General features: G+C 41.5%; 1 protein-coding gene across 1 annotated transcript; it reads right to left on the bottom strand.

The window, feature by feature from the left end:
• Nucleotides 1–22,400, bottom strand: TIF3H1 (translation initiation factor 3 subunit H1). Its single transcript, XM_087676191.1, has 12 exons — nt 22,243–22,400; nt 22,053–22,132; nt 2,679–2,795; nt 2,497–2,606; nt 2,223–2,289; nt 1,616–1,749; nt 1,485–1,533; nt 1,052–1,123; nt 824–925; nt 649–716; nt 387–539; nt 1–235 (listed from the first exon to the last, which is right to left on the bottom strand). Exons 1-12 carry the CDS (start codon nt 22,313–22,315, stop codon nt 178–180), a joined length of 1,083 nt encoding a protein of 360 aa, XP_087532317.1. The 5' UTR covers nt 22,316–22,400; the 3' UTR covers nt 1–177.
• Between the last annotated feature and the right edge of the window lie 5,466 nt (nt 22,401–27,866).

Raw genomic sequence — 27,866 nt, 5'->3', positions numbered from 1 at the left:
AAGCCCGAACTAGTACAATTCTACTATGATTTGGAAGTGTCTTTTACATTTAAATTTAATTACTCCTGAAACATACACCACTCTCTGGGTAGAAGTTTTACAAAAAGAACAAAACAAGATGTAAACACATCCTTGTCCCCAAATTACCAGCCACAGTGTGGAGAAAGATTACAACTGCTAGCTCTCATGAACTGCATCCATTGTATAAATCTTGATAAAGCTCTGACCAGCAAACCTGACAAGCAAGACAAATGCTTCAGCTTATCATTGCAAAAGTGAGTGGGCATTCCCCGAATTACATACCACTTCTAATAAACCTTACATCTACACAAGTAAAGAATTGAAAGGGTAAAAGGGGGCCCGGGGGGAAAGCAAATGAGGTGTACCCATTTATCTGACTGCAGTAGTTCGAGATCTGGTTTGTTATCAGATAGCCATCCAAGCGAGAAGGTTCGATGAGGGGCTTGAAAATTGGATTATTTGGATCTTCCTCTGGTAATGGCTCTTCCCCAGCTGCTCTCCTTGCCATATTCTCAGCCCTACAGAGACAAAAGAAAAGCTTGTTACAAGCATCCGTAGAATACACAGCCAAAATCTGTACTGTACAAAAACATGACATGCAGGCTGAGTGATGATTCTAGCTCATACTTCCTCCTCTGCAACCAAGCTTGTTGCTGTGCTTGCTGCCTGGACAGGTTTCGATAGTAATATTGAAACTACAAAAAAAAGAAAAAAAAAATTCAAGCAATGTCACGGCAGCTGTCTAGTTGAAAGCTAAGAGCTACAATCACAATAATTTTTAACTTCAAGAACAATATTATACCCTCTGCTGTTCCATGGAAAGATCATCCATGCACTCAATCAGGAATTCCATATTCTTTTCCATAAATGGGTTGGTTGACAGGACCAGCCTATCAAAGTCAGACTGAGCCCAAGAAAGAACAGAGTTAAAGGTTTGAACCTGAGCAAACTTTCAAACAAAAGCAGGTCAAGCAAGTTAAGCTTTGCATTCACAGTAGTCCATTTATACTGAATGCCCTGTTCATGGTACCTGAGTAGCAGGTGACTCTGTCTCTAGCTCTGACATGAAAGCGCTAACCAAAGCAGAATTTGAGATTTTTACCTGCAGAGAATGAACAATCTCTGCATGCTTCAGCACCCCAGCAGATGAAAAAACCTCATTAATAAAGATGACATATACAGTTTAGAAAACCAGTGGTCATCTTTGTTTATAGTACGACTTGTTTGTAGTTTTTGGGAATGTTGTAGCGAAATCCTAATGTAGTTCTACAACCTTTAGTGTACTCAAGTATAATAATCTCAGTGCTCTTTGATCTGGCCAAGTTGAAATTCCCTTGAGTTCATCATAACAATCTTAACCTGTCTAATTACATTAACTTACTCCACAAATCTTCAAAACAAAAGAAGGCAAGTTCACTAAAACGGTTTATAGACATTAAATGCAACTCCAAGTAAACACTCACAGGAATTTCTTGAAATATATCCTGCCATGTCAGGTTCTTTTCTCTCAACCTGCCAAGCAACAATATTAGTGTGACCACTTCATATGTGGCCGATCAAAATGCAAATGCTTGAGAATGTGAAGATAGCACACTTTTCCCCTGTGAAACTTTGATTGCGATAAAGATCCATAAAGGGATCTGTAAGCTTGAGTGCTTTCAGTGCCAGAACACCCTGCCCAGATCGCTGTGGATCATAAATAATGCAAACACAACGTTTGATATTTTCCTGCATGTAAAAGAGTTACAGACCAAGTTCAAGTCAATACACCTAGAACATCTGCACTGAGACATCATAATCAATGCAGCAAGCTAAATAGGCACAGCATTTGTTTCAAGTTGCCCATCCAAATTACTCTATAGACCACACAACCCCAACATCCCAGCAATGTCATCAAATGTTAAACTGACTATCAGAATCGGGCAACTCAATAACAAAAAGAAGAGAGAGAGTGCCCTAACTGACACCAATATACAATAACTTGTATACCCTGTTGAATGGATTGACTGTGCCGCTAAAATAGAGATGTGACAACAGCTGTCACTGTGAAAAGTAAAATTGGTGGGTTCAAGTTGAAGGGCAAGTTCCTAATGCTTTACTTTATCTGAAGGACACAACAAGAATTGTGGAAGACCCTAATGTTAGACCCTAGGCTGTTTTTGACTTCAATTCTACAGTAACAGAAACAGCTTGACAACTACCTGGTAATTAAGGAAAGTCTCAATCAGCTCAACTGTTTGATAGGAGCCCATAAATGTCGATTGGTACCTGCAAAATCAAAAGAAGATAAGCAGACTTCCAGATTAACACCTCTGGCTCTGCTGATTCTCTGTCAACTGGTCATTTTTTCTGATGAAGTATGTAATCAACTTGTTATATGGATAATTCAAAATTTTGCATTTCAGCACATTTATTGGGAGATGACCTAGAAATTAGGGGGTTAAAAAAAAGAGGCTGTGAGCAAGCACATAATACCATCCAACTGTATTGTTATCAACATTCACTTCTCTTAAGCAGCGCATCATCTCAAGCTGATAATTTGCCCCATCTGCTTCAACCTCTTCATCCTCCTCTCCTCCCCGACTCTGAAATTCAGTTCATCCTTATCCCATGTGGACATTAAGCACTTTCAACTCACTGGGTATCAAAGGTCTTACCGGGAAAGGGAAACAGTTTGTAACCTCCAAAACACTGCCAATATCAAGACCAAGAAGTTGGCCTGTCACAAGTGCCGGCATGAAATCTTTGCAATGCTTGATGATTTTCAAAACCACCTGCACAAAAACACAAAATAAAGCATACACCACTTTTTAACAGATATCAAAATTTATTATAATTATAAAACAACAATCATGTTCCATCATGCTTATATTCTAACAATAAGACCTGAAATCTTTCGGGAGGGAAAACAAGAGTTGAGGCTACAGATGCCTATATGACTCACTAGTTAAGCAGTCAAGATCCATCATAAAAAGACAATCAAACATCACACCAAGAAAGGCCCAAGTTACTTCATTGACTACATGCCAACTGTAAGCCTCCTGTGCCATAATCACATGATCCATCATGCTTACTCTAACAATATAAAGGCTTAAAACCTTTCTAGTAAGGAAAACAAGTGTTGAGGCTACAGATGCCCATTTGGCATACTAGCCAAACAGTAAAGATCCATCCTATGAAGACCAAACATCACAACTAGAAAGGCCCAAGTTACTTGCTTCATTACATGCCAACTGTAAGCCTCATGTAGGCCCAAGTTACTTTATTCACTACATGCCAACTGTAAGCCTCCTGTGCCATATTCACATGATCCATCATGCTTACTCTCTAACAATACAAAGGCCTAAAATCTTTCTGGAGGGAAAAGTCGAGGCTACAGATGCCCATACGACACACTAGTTAAACAATAAAGATCCATCGTATGAAGACCAAACATCACAACTACAAGGGCCCAAGTTACTTCATTCATTACATGCCGACTGTAAGCCTCATGTACCAAACTTTGCAACCTCAAATTTTTTTATATCACAAAGTGGAATTCAGGTGTCAAAACACTGGCACCTTCACCTTGTCCCCATCAGCCTCAACCTCCTTTGACCTCCCCAACAATGTTTCCTACTGTCTTCACTCCTCCATAATATTCATATTCTCACCCCATATGCCAGTTGACAATAGGTCCAATATTCCACTTCAAAGCTGGACCATTGAAAGTCATAGCTAATTGTATGGGAATAGGGACTAACTATAGCAGTGGAAAGAATCCAACCTTATCAAGTCTTAGTTTTATACTTCATTTTTATTTTAGCTCTCACAGAATCAAATTGATCTGCTGTAAATAAATTCAGAGTTTCTATTTCAACACTGCAACTTCAACAACTTATCTACATGCAAGCACCTTGGTTCATATCTTTTGCCTTTCAATGTAGCACCTTTCACTGGCAAAAGCAGTTACCAGATAGAAGGTTTTGATGAAAAAGAAACAAAGCTAAAAGAGAGCAGCAAAGCTCAAAAGAAACCCATAAAGAGATGTTTGTCAACATGTCCAAAGAATAGGCTGCAGCAACCCAACAAGTTTGAGGATACACTACTCTCTCGTAGAAGCAAGCTTAGGAGGAGTGAGGGGGAGTGCTGGAGAGAGTTGCATTTTATGAAGGATCACCGGCACAAAAAACCACCAACCTCAATTCAGAAATCTATGTGGACCACTGAAACCGAGCTCTGATGGCTCCATGGCATAAAGGAGTTTTGGAAACAGGGGAAACAAAAACGGCAAAAAACAGAAGTTCAAAGTTTCGGCCAGTTTTGGAAACGGGGGAAGGAGTTTTGGATTTCAGTATTAAATCCAAACATAAGTACTTTTATCAATACACACAACACCACTTTATCAAATTTTACACTAACTCGAAGCCTTCATGTCACATGAACTTGTCTCCATCTCTTATATCAAAAGAATTGTGACAAGTTGAGGGTTTCAAGCCTTCATATCACTATTTGGGAGCTACAGGTTGCTGGCAAGAGTTCAAAGTTTTTACTACTTTCTTAGTTATGCAAATCTTCGATTCACTACTTTCTTATTGAATGAATGGTGAAACAAATCCTCTCACTATCGAAGGATCTACTGAAGAGAAACAGGCATGCGAACACATGCAATAATAGCATAATTTTAAGGCTAAAATTGAAAGCTGAGAACTAAAACACATCGCCACTCGACCAGAAACCGAAACACATGTAGGTAAAGTTCAAGGCCTCTCCCCCTAAACAAAAACCTTTTTCCCAACCCAACCACCCCCCCCCCCAACAAAAACCAACAACAATCACTCTTGAAACACATTTCAAAGCTCCCGAAACAAGGGTCAAAAATGCCGTTTCAGGTTACAATGGATGGCTCAAAGGTAGTATAATATTTGCCTAGCAAGCACAAACAACATAAGACAGTAAATCAGCAAACAAAATACTCACATAGATGGGAACTAGAATACTCTTACTTAGAGGCACTCTGCACATACACCCATTGGCCCCAACCTTGGCACCCCTTGCATATTTCTTTGGATAATGAAAAGGCACATAGGCCGGTTGGCTCCAATCTCAATGCACCTTGCAATGCATTCTTTCTTTAGATAACAAAGAGATTCTTCAAATTGGGAGTACAATTTGTTGAAATTCCACTGATTTCTTGGGACATTATTAATCTTCCAATGCTTCATGACCCTAGCACCATCATAGTCAAACTCGAACCAACCTTGAAACCACGTAGGCCCATTTGACAACTTCAAAAGGCTAAACCCTAAAAATGACAACACAATTTTGGACCCAATTTCTCGGAGCAATCACATACAAATTAGTCTAGCTCAAAAAATTGCTCTACCCAATCTTGACATTTCAAAGAACAAAATTGTCCTGAATAGCTCTAACAACCAGCAAATGCATTCACAAGTCTAGCCACGACTCCATTTGCAAGTGAATAGTTTGCTTTCTTAGTAAACAAGCGCAAACTATGGAGCTCGACGAACAAGAGGTGACAACAACATCATGGCCAAACAACCAAACTACTCAAGATTGCCTTCACTCGATAGTCACACTTGACCAATCCTGCAAGAGGTCTGCAATCCTCACCTCCCATAGCTTCAAAGCCTCTCTCTCTCTCTCTCTCTCTCTCATCCATGAGTTTTAAGATCTTACTACCAAAACTTAGCCAAACTTTCGAATTACAGTTTTAAAACCACTCTATTTGAAAGAGTCACATTTAACCTTACAAACCCATCATTGTGCCCCATGGCCCAAAATTTGTCCACTACATGCATAGTAGCCACAATATGTGTTTTGTTGACACTAAAACGCAAAACACTTGAATGAAGTGAAGGGTATGCAATGGACATGCAATGGTCAACAATGGTAATGGTTGCACAAAGAGAGAGAGAGAGAGAGAGAGAGAGAGAGAGAGAGGGGAGCAGCAATAGGGAGTAAAGAGTGTGAGATGCTCGATGTGTGGGTACAATAAGTTGTGTATCTCTTTTAGGTTTCTAGATAGATATATGTAAAGTACAAGTGCTAAGGGTGCTTTCACACCCGAGCACGTATAAAAGGCACAATGGCCTTTTATTCCCAACAACCTCCCACCTAAAGGCACTGTGCTTAAGGTTGAAGAAAAGAATCAACTAAGTCTAAGTATGTACAAAGTTCACTATCCAATTCCCATCATCTATCAGCAATGAGCAAAACACTTTGCTGGAAAACCCTTCGTGAGAAGATCTACGAGATTATCATCTGTATGTGAAACCAGCCTTCCTTCCATGGATGGGCGGTAAATCCTTGATTACAACTTAATTGCAACAGCAAACAATAAATGCAAATCTGAAAATACAAATTTACCTACTCATCTGGGACAATGCATACCCAATTGGCCCCAAATTTGGCACCCCCTTCAATATTTCTTTAGCTTTATTGAAGAAAAAGTTGATTTACAATGGGATTCTCCCGATCCCCTTCGCAATCCAAACTCCCCTTGCTGTCCAAAGTGACTAACAACTCTTCAATCTGATTTGCCCCTTGATTCGGGCAATTAATTAGCCTTCACCCACTTCAAAGACGATGGAAATCCCCAAATTCAATGGTTGGCTAGTCCTCCACCTGAATTTAGCTGAAATTCACCTTCATCCCTGAAAAATCGAAGTCTTGGAACTTTCTTTCTTTTCTTTTTTTTTTGACACGCTTCCCGAGGTTGCTGCTAAACCCTAATTTTTGCTGCAAATTAGGGTTTACAACTGAGAAATCTGCAATTTCTCAACCTCCAAGGGTCCAAATGCTGAGATCTTCGGAGCAAGACTATGAAATGGCTAGGAGAAGAGAGAGAAAGCTGTAGAGAGAAAAATTTCAGAGTTTTGTCACAAAGAATGACTGAAAATCAGTCAAATGCAGCTGCTACCCTGCTACAACAGCTTGTAGATGCAAAGAACTGAAGAAAATCAGTCATTTTATGCTGCTGCCTTGTCTCAATAGCCTGCAAATGTTGTCGCCTGCTATTGATTGGTCTTCTCCTACCCCTAGCTGCCTCAGAAGGTACTCCAGTGGCTGCAAATCAAACCAACAGCATCTTCTCTCTCTCTCTCTCTCTCTCTCTCTCTCTCTCTCTCTCTCTCTCTCTTGCAGGCTAAATACACTAAAAATGCCTCTCCAACCTCTAAATACGTTTTTCAGTCTTGCATGGGCATTTCTTACAAGTGGCAACCTTCCCAAATGGTTTTTCCAACATTAGCCATAATTAAATATTGATTTTCAATCTTTAAATACTGAAAATTTTATCTAATCATTATTTCGATGCCTTGAAAAATAATCTGACTGTCTAATAATTAAATTGGTTAGGCAACTTCCATTTCCAAGTGTCTCTGCACCATCTTTGACCATCAGATTGACATTAGGTACCATTAAATGCCACTTCTCTAGTATCACCAATCGACACTTATGGCCAAATGAATGATCTAGGCCAACAACTGGCACTAGATACCACCAAGTTCCTATGCAACATAACTTATAACAACTTTTGCCTTTGATATCCAGTGATTTTCTCGAGTCTCACGCTCGTAAAGTTACTCTAAACCCAGTTGCACCTCACATGTGCAACATTTACTTAACCATGTGATTAAAAATTAATCCACATGTTAAGTAAGGTTTCAAAAATACATGTCCTGACTCCTCATGATAGTATGTACCTTAACAGGCTCAATGCTTTTGTTGTCAAGTACATCCCTAATAAAGTGATACTTCACATGTATGTGTCAAAAGATGACGTACCAGAGAGACAGTAGGGTTTGCAGAGAGAAACATGGAGTAAACTCGGCAAACATAGAGAAGAGAAGAGAAGAGAAAAGAAACTCTGATAAATGAAATGATAAAGTTTTGAATCATGGAGTGAATGTGATACAAGGAAACAAGGGTGCCATAGCACAAGGAAGATGATGAAGACAACCACAAACCACGAACCGCAATGTCCTTGTGAAGGGGTGTGAGGGTAGTGGAGAGGCTGGAGAGAAGAGGTGACGAACTGAATGAATCAACCATAAAGAATGAGTGAGAGAGGTCTATAAATAGACACAATCAGTCTAGGATGGCACCCCTTCTTGGGGCTGCAAACACTAAACGCAAAATGCAAAAACGCAAATGTAGGTGAAGAGTAAAGGGTTTCTCAACACCCTTTCTCAAGCCCAAAAAGGAAAAAAAGAGAAGAGTGAGGTGGAGATGGAATGCTACATGCTAAAGAATGCTCATGCAATAGGTGCCACTTGGACAATGTTCCTCGTGGGAAAATTGTTCACTTGCCCAAGCTCCCTAGTACAAAGATAATGAAAACATGCAATACAGAGAAGGAATGTCAGACTTTATGTGGTGCCGAGAACCATAAGAATATGCCCATACTCGAACTTGGGAGTTGGCTCCATGCTGACCAAGTGACCAAGGCAAAAAGAAGAGGAGAAAGAAGATGTAGAGAATCCCTAAGGTCCAAGATTTCCACCTAAAAGGTAACCTACAATAAAGAATCGTAGATAGAGTGAACTGGAGAACCCGAAACTCAACCTCAGGAAAGAAGCCACTAGCTCCGTGCATCCATGTAAGAAGGAATCTGAAGGCCTCGTCACCAAGTCGCGACTGAACCTCTAAGGCCCTGATCTAGGTAGATCCTCAAGATCCTCGGTATCAATAGGTGAGATGACTACTGGAAGAAAGCCACCCCATCCAAGGGTAGAAGAAAAAGGTAAAAGGTCTTCGCCAAGGTGTGCGAAGGGTTGAGCGGTGGGTGGGGAACCCCTTTGAAACTGGAGGAATACAAGCCCCCTCTGAAGTTGCAATAGATGTAGATGCCCCCTCGGAGGGCAAAGAAAGATCATCCCCCTCTGAATCCCTCTCTGAGGTAGATAGGAATTCAAAAACTCATGGATCACGGACTCTGAAATATCTAAGGATAGAGGAAGTGCCGTCAGTCTTGTCAAAGAAGGTATCTTGGGTTGGTAAAAAACGCCCAAAGGTAGCCTCATGAACCTAAGTAGGCGAGGGTGAAGAGTAGGGCTCAAATTGAGCAATGAGTGGGCAACAGTCGCCTCTTCTCAATGGAGCAAACCGGGAAGCCGAAGAAGAGGAAGGAGTCGAGCAACCACTATCTCTCGAAGGAGTGGACTGACAAGGAGACAGTATCAAAAAATTACTCTCTCTCGATGAAGCGAACCACAGAATCACAGGCCATGATAGCCATTGTACCCAAAATCGATGGGAGAAGACTATCGTTGGCATTGCGACGATCTCCAAGAGGTCATAGCGCCAATCGATCCTCCATGTGTTCGAAAAAACTTAGTGCGCATCGAATGCATCTTATTGCCTTGAGCATAGTACTTTGAAAGCCCATGCAAAACGAGCTCTGTGGCCCAGAAAGAAGAGGTGGCACAAGGAGTGCCTGATGGAAGACGCATATACTCCGGGGGCATGGGGAGAAAAAAGTTGAAGTCAACAAGCATCGGTGGTGTGTCTGATGATACCACAATAGAAGCACCCAGTAGTCTGGTCATCTGTTGGTAAAGAAGCCATGGGTATCAGTGTGCCTTGTTGACGAAGGAAGAGGCTCGCCACAAACCACGAACCACAAACCGCAATGTCCGCCTCAAGGGGTGTGAGAGAACCACAATGCCCGCCGCAAGGGATGGGAGAGCAATGGAAGGGTTATAAGTGAGCTGTCAATGGGAGAAGGATGCTACCAGCAGTAAGATATTGCAACCAATTGAAAAACGCAGGTGAAGAGAGAGGAAGACTAAAAACGAAGGTGAGGAGAGAAATACTAAAAACGCAAGAAAAAACCAACAATAGCAGTCAGCATGCTAAAATCAACTCCGAACAATGTGTAATAGGCTGAAAACAGGTGCCAGACTATTATAGACATCAATGGCCAGCTTGGACCGCAATGTCCTCCATGTCCAAGGTGTGGGCAGCAAGTTGAAATACTTGAAATTTGCAAAAACGAGATTGTTTTCTAAATGGAGAGTGATCAGCAACAGTCACTCTACTGTAAACAACTGCAAACGGCGGGTGGAAGGCTGGAAATAGGCACCAAACTGTAGATGACAGCAAGGGACAGCTAAGACTGTGATGCCCTCCACGAAAAGGGTGTGGGCAGCAAGCTGAAAACACCTAAAACCTGCAAAAACGAGATTTTGATGCAGCGGAAGAAGAAGAGAAGTGGATGCCGAACCTGCCACCGGTCTTTGCCGTCACTGGAGTGGAGGATCACTGGAGGGAGTAGGGTTTGCGGGGAGGAACATGGAGTGAACTCGGAAATGGCAGCCACATACTTTGACTCTGTAGTAGACAATGCAACACATTTCTGTAGCCTGGAAATCCAAGAAATTGCTCCCCCTGTGAAGGTGAATACATGCCTTGAAATAGACCTCTTGCAATTAGCATGACCAACATAGTTTGCATTCATAAAGCCAACGATAGATGTCTTCTACTTTCCAAAGCAGATGCACAAACCCTCTATGCCCTTAAGATATCTCATGACACCTTACACTGCTTCCCAATGCTTTCTACTAGGATGTATCTTGTACCTGCTAACCACTTCCACCACAAATGCTATGTCAAGACGTGTAGCAACCATAACATACATCAAGCTACCCACAACTAAAGCATATAAAATCTTGGCCATTTCAACCTTTTCATCATCAAATGTAAGGTTGTCCCTTGCACTGAGTTTCACATATGGAGGCAATGGTGCGCCAATTGCTTTTTTCCCCCTCCATATTGAAACGCTACAAAATCTTGGATGCATACTCCTGCTGAGACAGATAAAGAAAACCTTTCGATCTTTTTGGATTGTTTATACATGCAATCTTCCCGAAAGATAACGTCATTGCTGCGTACAATTTTCCTTTTCTCGGGATCCCATAATCTAACCCCATTTCACCCTCGTCACCATATCCTAGGAAAATACATTTACAAGACTTTGGCTCCAATTTGCTGCATTTTTCTTTGTGTGTATACACCAAAGCCTCGCAACCAACCACACTCAAGTGTGCATACAAAGGTCACAAGGTGGCTTGCCCGACCACACTTCTTGAGGGACTCTCCTCCCCAAAGACCTGTTTGATGACCGATTTGTCAAGTGTACGGCTGTCATAACAGCATTTGCCCAAAATCCATGAGGTAATACAGCATGAGACAATATAGTATGGACCTTCTCCTGAATAGTCCTATTCATACGCTCTACAACACTGTTTTGGGGCAAATTATAAGGGGCAATGAGCTCCCTCTTTATCCCTTTGCTGTCACAAAAGGCCTAAACGGCTTTTGACACATATTCCCCACCATTGTCAAAGCGAAGACACTTTAATGTCTTGCTGGTCATATTTTCAACAAGTGCTAATAATTTTTTAAACTTATCTAATGCCTCATCTTTACAACAAATTGGATAAACCCATGCTTTCCGTACGGCATCATCAGCAAATGTGATAAAATATTTCTTTCCCCCTAGAGACAACCTTGGCATCTCACATACATTTGAATGTACCAACTCTTAAGGGTGAAAATTTTAATGAAAAAGAGATCTTTTATGTGACGTTTGAGCATGCTTACCATATATGCAATTATCAAAATCAACATACCAAAAACATGGCAAATAACCCAAACAAGAAAGCACTTTCATTCCAGTTTGACTCGTGTGCCCAACCGGCTATGCCACAAAGACACACTTGGCTGCTCGTTTATGGTAAAACATCATCATGCACACTAGCTACATGTAATGGATAAAGAGTGTCGCTTTTAGAGCCTTTAGCAACAATCCTAGATCCCTTTGTGGAATTCCAAAGCAATCAACTCACTGAAAATAGAGTTAAACTCATTTAAATGTACAGACATGGCTGTACCTTCCTTCATACAAAGGTCTTCAATTTTCTCAACCAATAAACCTTACTTGATGCACTTTTCAAGGCATATAACTCCTCAAGTCTTTGCCACGTATCATAAGAAGATGTCAATTTCTCTATGTTAAAGAGCAAAGAGTCTAGCATTGAAAGCTCTATAGTAGAGCATGCAAGCTCATCTAACTCATCCCACTCATCTTGATCCATGGTTGCTGGTTTTATCCCTTTTGTCTTTATGGGCTTCACCTGTTTCTTTTGCACCAAGACATTATAGCACTGCTTCTGCCGTATAGCACAATTGTGTGCACCCCTCAAGCTTCTTAATGTACAAAAGATTGCTGCTATCACTGCTGCCAACCATGATTTACAGCTCAAAAGTGACACAAAATTCAACAAATGTGACCACAATAGTCACACAAATGACCAAGGTACAAAGATCTGCAAATTAATCTTCGGAGTCATAAAATGTGTGCTACAACTTATAGCACACCACAAGTCATTGCAACTGTGCCACAGGCTAATACATCAATTGCATGAGAAAGCCCCAAACTTTAGCTGCAATTTCTACTCCGAATGCATCCACGTGCACAAATTTGACTCACAATCAAAAACCCCAAAATTTCTCTACTCAAACTGCTCAATTTGCATCAAACATAACTCCAAGTAGATTCCACCATCCAATTTTGCCAAAATTTCACAAATTTTGCAAAAGCCCTAAATTTGTCTAAGGTCCAATGTGCTCAATTTGCATAGAAATTGCACTACAAGTAAATACCAAAACCAAATTTGACACAAATTTCACAAAGTTTGCAAAGGCCCCAAATTATGCGGGCTTCTATGTGTCAAAATTTCAAGAATTTGTACCTCTCCCACTGCAATTTCCACCAATACATAAAAAGCCCCAATTTTTGAGACCCGAATATAATCAAATTCCACAAATTTTCGCACATCAACCATAAGTCTTTTGAATTTGCAAAATTTGATGGTAAGAAAGACAACAATATAAGGTGTCCCTATGGCATAATTTACTTTGTCAAAGTGCTAATCATCCTCTTACATGGGATGCGTTGTTAAATCATTACAAGGATTCTTTCCTACCTTCTCATTTCTATCTCAATGATTAAAGAAATTGGGTAGATTTTTTATGGCAAGAAAGTGACAATGTGGTTACCTACACCACTGAGTGATTTTGGCAATAACTTCTATTGTTGCAAATGCTAGAAGAAGTTCTGGAAGATACACTCCAATGAAGATATGAAGACAAGTATACAAGCTAAACTTTATTCTCTTAAGCCTTCTCCTTTGCAAGCTTCTATATCCCATCCAGATGATGCTTAAAAAGAATTCCAAGCCATTGCACACATTCTTTCCACACAACAATCTGCTCAAAACCATTTTTATAATAACAATCCACTATCCACCAACAACCTGAAGTATCCAAGGTGAATGTTCAAAATGCAAATCTCAATGTACAATGTGAGAAGTTTAAATCGACTTGTTACCATTGTAGTTGTCCTAGCCATCTCCGAGTAAAATCTTTGAACATTCACCAGACATCCCCAATTTTCGAGAGTAAATGCATGTCCAATCTTTGAAATTTGTCAAGCTATGCTTACATGCACAAGACAGCCCGCCAAAATTTACCAAGGATAAACCTTTTGAAAAGAAACGTTAACTGCTAAGGGCTGCTGCGTGACCTGCATTGGCCTGGGAGCTACCACGAAAGATGTCACATGACTACCACCATGACACCTGCATTGGCTTGGGAGCTACCACCGAAACCTATCGCCTGAGCTTGCAGGCACCTACACTGACCTGCGACCTGTGACCAATTGCAACCTGCAACCTACAAAGATTACGACCTCTGACTTGTGTGCTACCTGCGTGACTATCTTTGACCAAAACTGAGGACGACCTGCTAATGGCACAACTCAAACTGGCTCCAAGAAGTGCACTCATGATAACCTTCAGCTCTGATACCGGTTTGAAGTGATGGGTACATGGTGAAGATGCAATGGTCAGCAAAGTAGAGAGTAGAGAGTGTGAGATGCTCGATGTGTGGGTACAATAAGTTGTGTACCTCTTTTAGGTTTTTAGATAGATATATGTAAAGTACAAGTGCTAAGGATATGTTCACACTTGAGAACGTAGAAAAGGCATGGTGACCCTTTATTCCCAACATTGAATCGCCTAAAACGTCTTATTGAAACGCAAAATGCCCTAAGTGAAACGACTGATTGAAACACAATTTTTAAATGAAAAACAATTCCTTTTAATTGCTTTTTTGATAGTTTTTAGACACTTTGCATAGATAATAGACATCATTTGTTGACATGAAAGGATTTGCATGGTATAAATGTGTAAGTTGCAACTCATTGTTTATAAAGAAAGCCGTCTCATATATAATACTCAATCATTTCACTTGGCAATTGCCCAAAGGTGAAATGTTTCAAGGTGAAACACTTCAGGGGTGAAACATTTCGTGGTTACCTCGACTACATGTCTAAAGTTAAGCCACATAATTAGCCTTGGATTTAATGTATTTTATTGGCTAATTTGATTAGTTCTCAAGACAGCACCAAAATTTTATTTTCATCAACTATCTAATAAAAAACAAGACCCAATATGGCAAAATGGCTCTCTAAGCATTCATGTGAGACATGGTTGATCTTCAAGCTATGTGTTGTCTTTGAGAAATTGGAGTTGCTTGAAAATTTCTAGTGTATACAGAGTAAGGGTTTATCACAACCACCAAGCAACAACATTAATCATCAATGATGCATAAACCCTTAATTTAAACCAATTTGCACTATCTAGTTTGCCGGATGTTGAGTATTTACTCAAGCTTGTTTTAATTTTTTCCTATATAGATTTCTCATGTCAATTTTTTTGCCAATTCCACAAAACACATTGTTTGACATCTTAAGCTACAAGCAACTCAAACTCAACCACCAAAAATTACAATAGCTTTTAGAATCAAAGTTCACTTAATCCTCATATTTAAGAGTCCTATTATGCACAAGAAATGCTTTGAAAAGCTAAACCTTCCAATACAAAGTTGAAAAAATGCCAAAAAGTTGGAAAGCTACAGTCAAAAGCTAGATAGCAAATCAAGGAGCTCAAAAGTTTGAGGGCATCAAAGACTCTGCCCCACTGTGAAATTAAATATGTGGTATCACCAACATCCAAAAGATTTCCACAATCCTATTTGGTTTGTCATTCAAAGCAGCCAATACTTCTTTGTCACTTGAAGAGGCTTACCCTTGCTTCATATGGAGCAATCAAAACAAATGAAGAGTCTCTCCATCCAAATTCCTTGATCAACTACTTCGTTTTGACCATACAAAGTTGTTCTAGTAGACATAGGGGAAACTCTATGCAAAAGTCTTCCAAGATTGATCGATGAATAATTGCTTAAATCTATCATTTCCAAAATTTTCAAGAATCTTAGAGGTAGCTTCCAGGAGAAGTCGACTTGGTTAGAGCCAAAGCACCAATAGTGGATTGCTTCATTAGATTCCCTTGTTTGCTTTGTTTTTTGTAGCTCATATTGTTGGCAAGATGGCTAGCAACTTCAGCAAGTGACCTAACTGGAGATTGTTCTTTGGTTAGCGAGTGCAGTTGGAAGTATTAAGTATCTATAAAACTACACGCTCCCAATGCAACCAAAATCCACCAAGTCGTCATAATATTCAAGAATCACCACATTATGAAGAAAACCCAAGAGATTGCAAATGCATTCAAAACGAAACCTAAGATCTGGGAAAACAAGAGAATGAGTAAGGACATGGTTGTACAAAAATGCTTGTAAAATAAGATCCTAAAATTTAGCCACATGAATCAGCCCTTTATGATTAGAAAGATCACCTTAACTTTATCTCCCAAGCTTATTCAAGGGAAAGTTTCTTGGTACATTAAGGTAGAATAATTTTTTGAAATTTTTCTTTTTGAAATGATAAAACTAAACAATGAGTAACAGTAGCGGAAAAGAACTAAATGTGGCTCTAGAAGTGACATAAACATGAATGAGTACTTTTTGAAATGGGCTACCTATCCAAGCAACTTTAAAAATCAAAAACTCCATCTATAGACACCATCATCCAAATGCCTCAAATGAAGCCTTTGCTCCACCAACTAAGAAATTCCATAAAGATAAGTTGCCCATAAAGGTGAATCACACCTTATAGTCACATAACTCGTCATGGACTCATGGACACTTCTATATGGCCCAACACAACCATCTCCTGCTTGAATCCCTTACTAGAGTTGCACTTGAAAGGGCCATCAAAACCTGTCCCTACAAGATGTGTAAACTCTACTCTTATGCACCAATAGACATCAAACTCTTGGTGGCTAATATGATCACCATCCAAAAAAATCAACAATCTATTGGATAGCATAACAATTTCCTAATCAACTCTTCTAGTAAAGTAAAGCACACTTCTATCAACTAGGTTTTACTAGAGATGAGAAAGACCCATCACACCCCTAACAAGCTACATAGCAACCTCTTTTTCCCTATTATCTCCACACTGGCTCCTTTAATTTGAAACACCATTCTAATTGGCCTTTTCCTAAACTTCCCATCGCATAAATGAAGAACCAAGTTTGACAAATCATATTGTAACATCCCAAGAAACATCTCTCATGAGCTAGATGGCAACTTCTTTCATCCTATTATCTTCACTCTAACTATAGTTGAGGAAAACTCCATAATGGAAATTGAAATGAGAACAAAAACGGAAATGGCAATGAACAGATTTGCCACATCATCAAGAGAGGGAGAGGAGGTAAAAAGGAAAAAAGGGTAAAGAGAGAATGGGACTAGATACTTCTAAGGGAGAAAAAGCAAATGAGTAGGATGTCTTAAAGGGATAGAAAGATATAGGCCTATCATGGCCTAAGCTCAATGTGATGAACCCGCCATGGATCCGTCTGGAGGCAGGGGAGACCCACCCCCTGAAGCTCGCATCATGGGGTGTCACCCTCCAATCGGCATCCTCACAAGCATGCGGAAGCGTATCAAACACGGCATGAGAATACAAGAAGTGACAAGGGGCTAAAAACGAAGGGCCCCTCTTGAGGACCCAAGAGTATATTGCATGCCGGCACCAAGGCACGGAAGCTTTTACAAGGTGCGAAACACGCAAGGCACAAGGTTCATGGGCAAGCGGTTAGCGCTATCAACATGCTTTCCAACTCAACAAGATGCCATGGGTGAGGGAAGGGCTTGGGTGGCTCACGTCCCTCATACACAAATAGTTAACTCCTCATCCCGCTCATACGAGTGGATGGTCACTTGCAAAGAAAATGTCACCGGCTTTCTCCTAATCACGGACTTGGATTGAGGTGTGGGAGTCGACTCAAGGGTCTCATCCTTCACCTCAGGACAGGGCATTGGGTTCACAGGTTTCGCCTACACTTTGATCTTCCTTCACTTCTTGGAGCTCAGTTTTGCTTCTTCTATCCTGTCTCCTGCTGAAGAGGCCGTTGCTTTATTCTCCTGGCACAAGGAAATGGCTTGATCACCGTCATTTACCTTGGGGGTGGCCGTTCTTTAGTCTTGTGGCTCCACAGTCTTCCGCTACGCGGCTGTGAAATCTTGCAACCTCGGGGATGGCCATTTATTTAGGCTCCTAGCTCAAGGAGTTCTTCATCCTTCTGATCTTCGGATGTGGCTTAGGGTGGGTAGCCTTTTGTTTATCCTCCCAATGCAAGGAGCTTGCTTGGTTTCCATCATTGGCATAGGGGTTGCCTGTTTCTTTATTCTCCTAGTGCAACGAGTCTTCGCAAGTCTGTTTTTGGATGTTGGTCGTTTCTTTATTCTCCCAGCTCAAGGAGACTCTATGGGGCTTGGAACATGAGTTGGCCATTCAATTATCCTCCCGGCTCAAGGAGTCTTCTCGGTTGATCGCTTCAAGGTCAGCCATTAGTTTACCCTCCCGGCTCAAGGAGTATTGTTCCCCTTCCACGTCATGAGTAAGAGTTATTTTATCATGGACCTCATAACCACGTGCCCGGCCTTGTCAAGAAGGTTGGGGCGGGAGGGCAATATTATCATAGAAGTGGTCACGAGAGCTTGAACCCAACTCTATGCCAGATGGGGGGTCACCTCCACGCGAGCTCAAACTCAGCTCCATGCGAACCAGGGTCTTCATCTTCATATCTCTGTGGGCCTCAGCCCATCTCAGCATTATCATGGCCCTTGCAGCCTTTCTAGAAAGTGATCACGAGAGCTTGAACCTGGCTCTATGCCATATGGGGGGTCACCTCCACACAAGCTCGAACTCAACTCCGTGCAGACCAGGGTCTTCATCTTCATATCTCTTTGGACCTCAGCCCATCTCAACATTATCATGGCCCTTGCAGCCTTTCTGGAAAAGGTTGGGGCTCCATGCCTGTCTTCATCACTCAACTCCGCAAAGTCTCTAGTGTAGTCGCTAAACAATATTCACTCAAGCTCGAACCCAGCTGAGTGCGGTGGGGGGAAATCGGGGTCGGTGTGTTCACCTGTTTCTGAGTTGGAGGGGGTGGGTTGGCCTTTTGGAATGCTAGACTCAGTATGGCGCCGTCTGCGATATCCGCACCATAGTCCGGTGCAAAACCCCGTTTGAGGTTGCTTTCATACTCCAAGATATCCCAATCTCTCACTTCGACGAGGTGGTCACACCATTCCTCTATACTAGCATTCACATTTTTCAGATCAGCAGAATTCCAAGCGAGATCGCTAGTAACCTCATCGATGCGCCGGTCCAGGTTCGACAGCACCATGCCAAGGGGCTTTTCATTACCTTTGAGTAGGTCCACCTTGGTTTGCCATTATTCCCTTCTTTTGATCACCAGCATCGCATGATCTACTAGGAGCTACCTCCTATTGGCATACATCCGTTCGATCTCATCTTTAAGCCTAGCTGCTTTAGACTTTCTCACAGGGGCCCTTTTTCTTAAACTAGGCTCTCCCTCCCAAGGGTCAGCACGCACCCACTGCAGAGTTTGCTATGATACCAAGTGTGACGAACCCGCCATGGATCCGTCTCGAGGTAGGGGAGACCCATCCCGTGAAGCCTGCGTCATGGGGTATCACCCTCCAATCGGCGTGCTCACAAGCATGCGGAAGCGTATCACGACACAGCACAAGAATACAAGAAGTGACAAGGGGCTAAAAACGAAGGGCCCCTTTTGAGGGCCCGAGAGTATATTGCATGCCAGCACGAAGGCACGAAAGCTTTTACAAGGCGCGAAACGTGCAAGGCACAAGGTTCACGGGCTCCCATTCAAGCCCTTCCCTCACCCACGGTGTCTTGTTGAGTTAGAAAGCACGTTGATAGCACCAAGCCCTTCCCTCACCCATGGTGTCTTGTCGAGTTGGAAAGCACATTGATAGCGCCAATCGCTTACCCGTGAACCTTGTGCCTTGCACGTTTCGCGCCTTGTAAAAGCTTACGTGCCTTCATGCCACCATGCAATATACTCTCGGGCCCTCAAGAGAGACCCTTTGTTTTTAGCCCCTTGTCACTTGTATTCTTGTGTCATGCCATGATATGCTTCCGCATGCTTGTGAGCACGCCGATTGGAGGGTGATACCCCATGACACGGGCTTCACGGGTTGGGTCCCCCCTACCCCCAAACAGATACATGGCGGGTTCATCACACTCAAGTTCATTTCATAAATTTGCAATTAGGCATTCCAAACCTCAATTACTAAGGGAAACATTTGGGGATCCAAAAGTAAACCCCTCGTGGCACCATTTCAAACAATGAGACATGATTGCTCCAAGGAAACGTATTTCAAGATTTCTTGAGCCGTTTCAAAGTTTCGAGCACCTCTAACAAGTTTTTCAAGACATTTCCGACTTCTATAATTCCAATTCCCTTTGATTTGAAACACCATTCAAATTAGCCTTTTCCTAAGCTTCTCACGACTTATATGCAATAACAAGTTTGATTATATAAGGATACACCAATGGAAATTCTGCAAAATTTAAGCCAATTATCTTCTTATGGGAAATCCATAGTCTCTCTCAAAATGGAATCATTTGGCAACATCTTCAATCTCTATTATTTTTGCTCCATCCCCTTTGATTTAAACACCATTCTAGTTAGCCTTTTTCCAAGCTTCCCATCACCTAAATGAAATGGCAAGTTTAAAAGTGTAGAGGAATTTGAACAATAAGACCCACATGGCAGCCACTCTTAAACCTAAGATCAAGAAGTTTGGACCAATTTGTGGTATCGGGATTACTTTAATGTTGAATATTTACGCTTCTTCAAAGCTTCTTCAATAATTTATTGCAAGAAGCATCAAAGGTTCGGGCCAACCTAATGTGGTGCCTCAAAGCAAGAACATTGTAGCTCCCATGTGTTCTTTTGCTTTATGGTTTCTATAATGCTAAATTATTGAATTCAACACTTTGTATTCTTGAAGACTACACTTAAGAGACATTTGGCATGCACTCACCAATATCCAATGCTCATCAACTCTAGACACCTTGAGGCCGCAACTCATGGCTCAATGGGTATGCTCCAAAGCGTCTTAATCATGAGGATTAAATGGTTTCACAACCACTTTAATAAAACAATTAAACAAAAAATCTTGGATGAGTTTGTTCCATGAGCTTCTCCATCATGGCTATAGTTGCGTATGGAAGGAAGAGAGAAATCAAGGAGAGAGAGAGAGAGAGAGACTCACAATCTATTGCACAATTGATGGCTTCAATTTCAGCACATGCTTTTCAAATTGAGTGAGCATTTTTTAGACTAAGATCGTCACAAGCAACATAGTTGCATTCGTACTACATATGAACCGATTCATTCTATACAGCACACATTCATACCAATTCGTACCAAAAAATAGGCTATTTTTTGCCTATGAAGACTTGACCTTAAAATATCCTCAACTTTGAAGTCTTACATTTATTATCCTAATTTCAAGCCTCTCTCTCTCTCTCTCTCCCCCCCCCCAAGCCTCTTTTTTTTTCATGATAGGTAATCGTATTGATTACAAAAAAAAAATACAAGATTACATGATTACAAGATGCAAGCTTGCTCTAGGCCATCATGCATAAACTTGCTTTACAAAAGATCAGATAACTAAAAGAGTACAAAAGTCACCACAAAGAAGCAACACAAATTGCCGTATGCCAAGGGACCAAGTCCTCCCTAGAAAGGAAATCAATGTGCTAAATAAGATCAAGCTGCCAATGTAGAAGACCTTTCAACTTGGCGAGGTGAGTTTGCACCAAAAATGTGGAATAAAAAATAAAAAATTTCGGGTTATCATATGTGAGAGAGAGAGAGAGAGAAGGTTTGGCTTTGATTGGGCCAAGCCTCTCTCTCTCTCTCTCTCTCTCTCTCTCTCTCTCTCTCTCTCTCTCTCTCTCTCTCTCTCTCTCTCTCTCTCTCTCTCTCTGTGTGTGTGTGTGTGTGTGTGTGTGTGTTGCACCTCCCATGATGATGGAGGCCCTTTTTCAAGCCATCGACATCATACACAAAGTACGTGACATGCACCTAGATAGACTGCCTAGGAGAGCCCTCAAGGCCTCTAGGCAACTAGCTGAGGCAAGATAGGAGACTTCATGGTATGCACAGGTCAAGCAAGGGTATATAGGATATGGAATTGACATGGACCATCTCCCCCCTTCTAGTATGACCATGAATCCCCCTTCGTACACCTCTCCTACATAGAGAGGAACTTGGGGATGGGGCAAGACCTTTACCAATTGTACATACAGCATTTATGGATTTCACCCAGGCAGCCCCTTCCCCCAAAGACGTTGTACAACAAATACCACTTCATGAAGACTACAATGGATGGCTTCATTAAGAAACCCAGACACCTAGATGTATACATGCCACACAACAGGCGAGTAGCCATTGGACAAATCAAGGTATCCCCTCACCAACTTGAGATTGAGACCGGGAGGGCATCCTACATTCCCCCAGCTGAGCGAACTTACAACCTATGCCAGGAGGACATGGCCAAGAATGCACGGTAGGCATTCTCGACATACTAGCTAGACAAGAACCAATATCATATTTACCCGAAAATATCTATTCGCGTCTGAGAATGAACATCATTTGTAAAAAAAAGGATATGATAGACAGCTGAACAATTGGCTCGTGGAAATGTATCCTTACCAGCCCATCTATCTGGACGACTCGAAGAGGTGTGGAGGTCTCTTCTGTTGCAGCGATTTGAGCAAACGAGAGCATCGGAGCTGCAGAAACGGAGGCGGAAAAAGAGGTAAGTTTGCGAAAACGCCGATCAGAAAAACAAGACAGAATGAAGAACATGCGACGCAAGAGCAGGCCAAAATGTTGTCTTCACCAGGTGTGGCAGCGTCCCCCATGGCTGCCTGGCTCGCTCTGCCCCCTGAGAAGTCTCGGAGTAGGGTGCGCATCACAGTCCGAGAGAAAGGAAAAGAGTCGAATTAAAATTTACAATGATCTTATGCAGCAACACACAAGCTAAGGGTACATTTACAAACTCTCTCAACAATTAACAACCCTAAGGGAACCTCGTGTACACGTGTATTTCTTAAAGGCACCTTGCGTCCATATGTATGCGCGTGTGTCTCTCACTCTCATATACGATCGGAGCTATTTTCACCGTAAGCATGTTAGGGTTACCTATGGTTTAGGGCCCAGCAACTCATCTATACTACTTGTCTATATCTATACTTCTATACTACTTGATTATTTGAGCTACAGGTTTGGGAGGTGTCGAAACACCAAGGAGCTCCCAAACCTACCTCCTAAACCAAAGCAAGGACCTTATTGATTGCGTATGATTGGGAAGTCGTCCTCTCTCTCTCTCTCTCTCTCTCTCTCTCTCTCTCTCTCTCTCTCTCTCTCTAATTGCTCATGATTGGGAAGTTGTCTATACTACTTGATTATTTGAGCTACAGGTTCGGAGGTGTCGAAGCACCAAGGAGCTCCAAAACCTACCTCCTAAACCAAAGCAAGGACCTTATCGATTGGGAAGCTGTGGTTGTGTACGTGCTCTCTCTCTCTCTCTCTCTCTCTCTCTCTCTCTCTCTCTCTCTCTCTCTCTCTCTCTCTCGCGGCAATGTCAACTGAGCACAGTGAGACGTTCTCTCTTCATGGGTTCTACATGATTAAATCGTTGGTTAGGGATTTAACCTCAGGTAGGCAAGCAGGGTATGCATGCAGAGAGGGAAATTCGGAGTTTGCAAGTAGAGAGGTAGGTTCACAAGAAGGTGATCCCTCTTGGGTCCCAATGCAAGTGATCCAAGGGGGGAGAGAGAGAGAGAGTTAGTAGGTTTGTTTACAGTTAGCAAGTTCCAATTTATGTCTAAGTTAGTAAATTAGTAAGTTTCTTATGTCTAAGTTAGAGAGAGAGAGAGAGAGAGAGAGAGAGAGAGAAAGAGGTTTGTAAGTTAGTAAGTTAGTTTAAGGTTTTAGGATTAGGCTAGCTCCCTCTTAGATAGTTTAGATTAGAATTAGATAGTTTAGAATGTGCTAAAGGTGGTGGTGGTGATGACCTCTCTCTCTCTCTCTCTCTCTCTCTCTCTCTCTCTCTCTCTCTCTCTCTCTCTCTCTCTCCCCTTTAGATAGTTTGGTTTGTCTATATTATTGTGAATGGTTAGTTGGGCTAGTTTAATTTTTTGTTTTGGTTTATTGATTGATTAGATTAGCTATTCTAATATTTTATTTATAGATTTATAGATTATAGATACAGTTTAGGGATATATATGTTTTATAGATTTATAGATGTATAGATTTATCTATTAGTTAGTTAGTTAGTTTAGTTAGATAGTTTACTTTAAATTGTTTAAATTATTGATCAATGATTAAGTTAGTGAGAGAGAGAGAGAGAGGCTTGTGTTGTTTAAATTGTTATCTATTTAAATAATTGATTGGTAAGTTAGTATGTTTATTTACAGTTAGTAAGTTTCTTATGTTATTAGTTATTCTAATTTTTTATTTATAAATTCTAGATATAGGTTATATATTTTTTAATCTTTTATTTATAGTTTTATAGATTTATCTATTAGTTAGTTTAGTTAAATAGTTTGCTTTAAATTAATTAAAAATCATTGTTCGATGAATTAAGTTTGTGTGTGTGAGAGAGAGAGAGAGGGACGGAGAGAGGTTTGTATTGTTTAAATTGTTATCTGTTTAAATTATTGATTAGTAAGTTAGTAGGTTTGTTTACAGTTAGTAAGTTTCTTATGTTATTAGTTTGGGGTTAGTTTAGGATTAGGTTATGGCCTCCCTCTTAGATAGTTTATTTATTATATTACTTTAAAGAGAGAGAGAGAGAGAGAGAGGTTTTTATTATTTAAATTATTGATTAGTACATTAGTATGTTTGTTTACTTTAGATTATGTGTGTTATTTTAATTTTTGATTTATAGATATAGTTTAGGGTTAGTTTAATTTTTTGTTTTGGTTTATTAATTGATTAGATTAGATTAGTCATTTTAATCTTTAATTACGGACTGGGGTGTCCACCTGGGATTTAGATGGGTGAGCAGAGGACAAACCGTATGGTACCTAGGGTTCCAGGTGGGACTCGACATCACTCCCGCCCAATAGTTTCTTCCAGTCCTCAATTCTATTTGGAGGAAGCTGACCTACCGGAGCACGGCTCGCCTCTCACTAGCCAACCAAGCCCTGGTAGTTAACTAAGTTCTCCTAGCGATGGCCCGGTACATCGCCTCGTGTTGGTGCTTCTCCTCCTCCTGCATAATGTAGCTTCGCCTCTTAGTGTGGAATTTTCTTTGGTCCAGGTCAAACAGCTCCATCGATTCTAGGGCCAAGGTGCCATGGGTGACCATTATACGACATCGGTCAGAGGGAGGGCTTGGGATCATCGACCCAGAGGATCAGAGTATGGCCCTCCTGGGCAAGCTAGTTGTCTGCGGCCTCACACCGAGAGAGCAAAGCTGGAAGGTCCTATTGTAGGAGGGTCTTTAGGACTGTAGACTGAGGTTTGGCGATGAGTGGAGGCCTTCCTTGAGATGGATCTTCACGTCATCCCAGATCACCCCCCCAGATCACCCTTCCTACGTAGCTTGCTCCGCGTCTGGCAGGGCCTCCGTAAGGCCTTAATCCAAAGCCCCCCAAGCTGCTAGGAGGAGATACACCGTCAGAGCCGGTGATTTGGAACCCCCAGGTTAGGGACCGGGAAGGGGTATAGATTGGCGAGCGCCCCCACATCCAGTGGACTGCTTGAGAGGCTGGCTCAGCTCATACCATCAAGACATGGCGGGAGGTGTACAGGCTGGCGAACGAGGAGGTACTGAAGCAAGTATCAAGCTGCCAGAGAGAAGTGGAGCTGAGGAGAAGGGAGATAGACGCAACGATACCTCAGGAGAGGCTTGCTCCCCCATTCCGACAGCTGATAGAGCCCGGGGAGGTATGGGCCGCTAGGTTCTCACTAGCAGGCATCCCCCTACAGGTGGCAGGAAGAGTGGGTGGTGCTCCACCTGGGACCTTTTTCACAATGTAGGAGGGGGGGCCTTTTGCTCTTGACAGAGGGCAGCATAACGAGGGGATAGCTGTCCTTTCATGGAAGAGGATTCGGGTGGTTGGCCTTCAGGGGAAGACATGGCGACTGGACCCTTTGGTATTTTGGCAGGAGCTCAAAGAATGGCGCCTCTGGATTTGGGAAGGAAGGCCACTCAATGAGTTGGAGTGGGATCCGGGAGAGTGGCTTTGGCCGGCCACAGTGGTCGCCAAGAAGCCACCGAGGTTCCTGGAGTACACCGCCAGGATTGGCAAACACGTATTGATGTAAGAGGACATGGATTGGGCACCGTCACGCAGCAAGCACTAGGCGGAGCATAGCATCATGGAGCTGTTCTGACAGACCTTCTTGCGCCGCCTATGGGACAACTGGAGGTCGAGGAGGGTGTCATATTTTTTATGGCTAGTTGCACATGGAGGCTTGGCGGTGGGAAGTTGGCTTGCCCAAATGCAGAAGGAGGGAGTTTGTAAGTGTTGCACACAGCAGTCTATGGAGACCCCAAAGCACTGACTTTGGTCGTGTGAGGCGGCACAACTCGTGTGGAGAGGAATATGCCGCATCCTGTGCCGCATAGCACCCAGCCTTGGATGTATCTCTTAGGGTGTTTTCTGCTGGTAGGCGGTCAGCTAGGGCCGTCACCTTTTGTATGAGGCCGAGATGCAGGATACGATATTCATTATCGAGGCAAGGTCGTGCGCAGTGGTGGGTTTAGAGGTTCTACCCATCCACTAGGTACTGGAGCCCACAGGAGACCGCTCTGAGGTATAGAAAATCGTAGGGAGTCGTACTGATTGGCATAGCTAGAAGGCGTGGTGTTAGGTGGCTTTCGGCGGAGAGAGACTTTCAATACAGGTGACCTTAGCAGAGCTCTGGACCTCCATCATCCACTCCCTTCGAGGCCAATGGGATCAGGTGCAAGGCGGGTCCAGGGCTCGTTAGGAGCTCCGAGGTCATTTCATGCGCATTTGGGGCGGCCAGGACTTGTTCTTCGTGATGCAAGCAGGCAGCCCCAGATTGCGATACACCCCCCTCCCCCCCCCCCCCCCCCCCCCCCCCCCTTCCATGGCTTCTTGCCCCAATCCCCCCAGAATGCCTTGAGAGGGTTGTATATATGATATATCTGTGACTCTCACCATCTCCAGCTTGGTCTATTGAGCATGAGCACTTCTTTGTATTCAAGGTTTTTTCTAAAGTAATATAATTAGCCACACTTTATTTGCAAAAAAAAAAAAGATTATAGATATAGTTTAGGGATATAGATTTACAGATTTATCTATTTATTAGTTAGTTAGTTTAGTTAGATACTTTGCTTTAAATTGTTTAGATTAATGATCAATGATTAAGAGAGAGAGAGAGAGAGAGATGTGTGTATTGTTTAAATTTTATTTATTTAAATAATTGATTAGTAAGTCAGTAGGTTTGTTTACAATTAGTAAGTTTAGATTTATAGATTTATAAATTTATCTATTAGTTAGCTTAGTTAGATAGTTTGCTTTAAATTAATTAAATTATTGATCGATGATTAAGTTTGAGAGAGAGAGAGAGAGAGGTGTTTGTATTGTTCAAATTGTTATCTATTTACATTATTGATTAGTGAGTTAGTAGGTTTGTTTATGGTTAGTAAGTTTCTTATGTTATTGATAGATTAGATTAGATTAGTTTTTTTAATATTTAATATTTAATATTTTATCTTTTCTTTATAGACTATAGATATAGTTTAGGGATATAGATATTTTAATCTTTTATTTGTAGATTTATAGATTTATCTATTAGTTAGTTTGGTTAGAGAGTTTGCTTTAAATTATTTAAATTAAGTTAGGTTTGTTTATAATTAGTTAATTTTTTGTTTTGGTTTATTGATTGATAAATTAGATTAGTTTAGTTTATTATCTATTAGATAGATTACAGATTGGATTAGATTAGTTTATTATCTATTAGATAGATTAGTTTCCTGTTGAGAAAATAATAATAGTTGTATGTTAGTTATTGGTTAGTTGGTTTGGTAGGTTATTGTGAGTTAGTTGTAAGTAGGTTGGTTGTTAGTAGCTTGGTTAAATAGTGGTTAGATAGGTTGGTTATGGGTTAGTTATGAAGAGAGAGAGAGAGAGAGAGAGAGAGAGAGAGAGAGAGAGAGAGAGAGAGAGAGAGAGAGAGAGAGAGAGAGAGAGAGAGAGAGAGAGAGAGAGAGAGAGAGAGAGAGAGAGAGAGGTTTGCTTGGTACGATTTAATTTATTTGTGTTATGGTTTGCTTGGTGTAGTTTTGTTTGCTTGGATAGGTCATTTGGCCATTTTTTTACGACTATTGTTCAAGTTGGTGATCTCTCTGTCTCTCTCTCTTTTTCAAGTTGTAATTTTGTTTCACTGTTTTTGTTGGTTTATTTGTTATTATCGCTGGTTTGGTGAGTAGGTTGGTTAGTTATGTTGATTGTTTGGTTAGTTAGTTGTTGGTTGGTTGGT

Source organism: Lygodium microphyllum, chromosome 4, assembly GCF_053477565.2.
Source record: "Lygodium microphyllum isolate KBCC chromosome 4, Lygodium_microphyllum_v1.1.10, whole genome shotgun sequence".
NCBI classification, from domain to species: domain Eukaryota; kingdom Viridiplantae; phylum Streptophyta; class Polypodiopsida; order Schizaeales; family Lygodiaceae; genus Lygodium; species Lygodium microphyllum.
Note: the sequence above shows the minus strand (reverse complement) of the source record. Positions and strands in the feature narration are given on the sequence as shown.

What these genes read in the sequence shown, in the direction of transcription:
- TIF3H1 (XM_087676191.1), bottom strand. Translation starts at nt 22,315, where the DNA reads ATGCGCACCCTACTCCGAGACTTCTCAGGGGGCAGAGCGAGCCAGGCA. An exon ending in TCGTCCAGATAGATGGGCTG is followed by an intron (nt 2,796 to 22,052) that starts GTAAGGATACAT and finishes GTTTTTGTGCAG; the next exon opens with GTGGTTTTGAAAATCATCAA. An exon ending in GCTTGGTTGCAGAGGAGGAA is followed by an intron (nt 540 to 648) that starts GTATGAGCTAGA and finishes TTGTCTCTGTAG; the next exon opens with GGCTGAGAATATGGCAAGGA.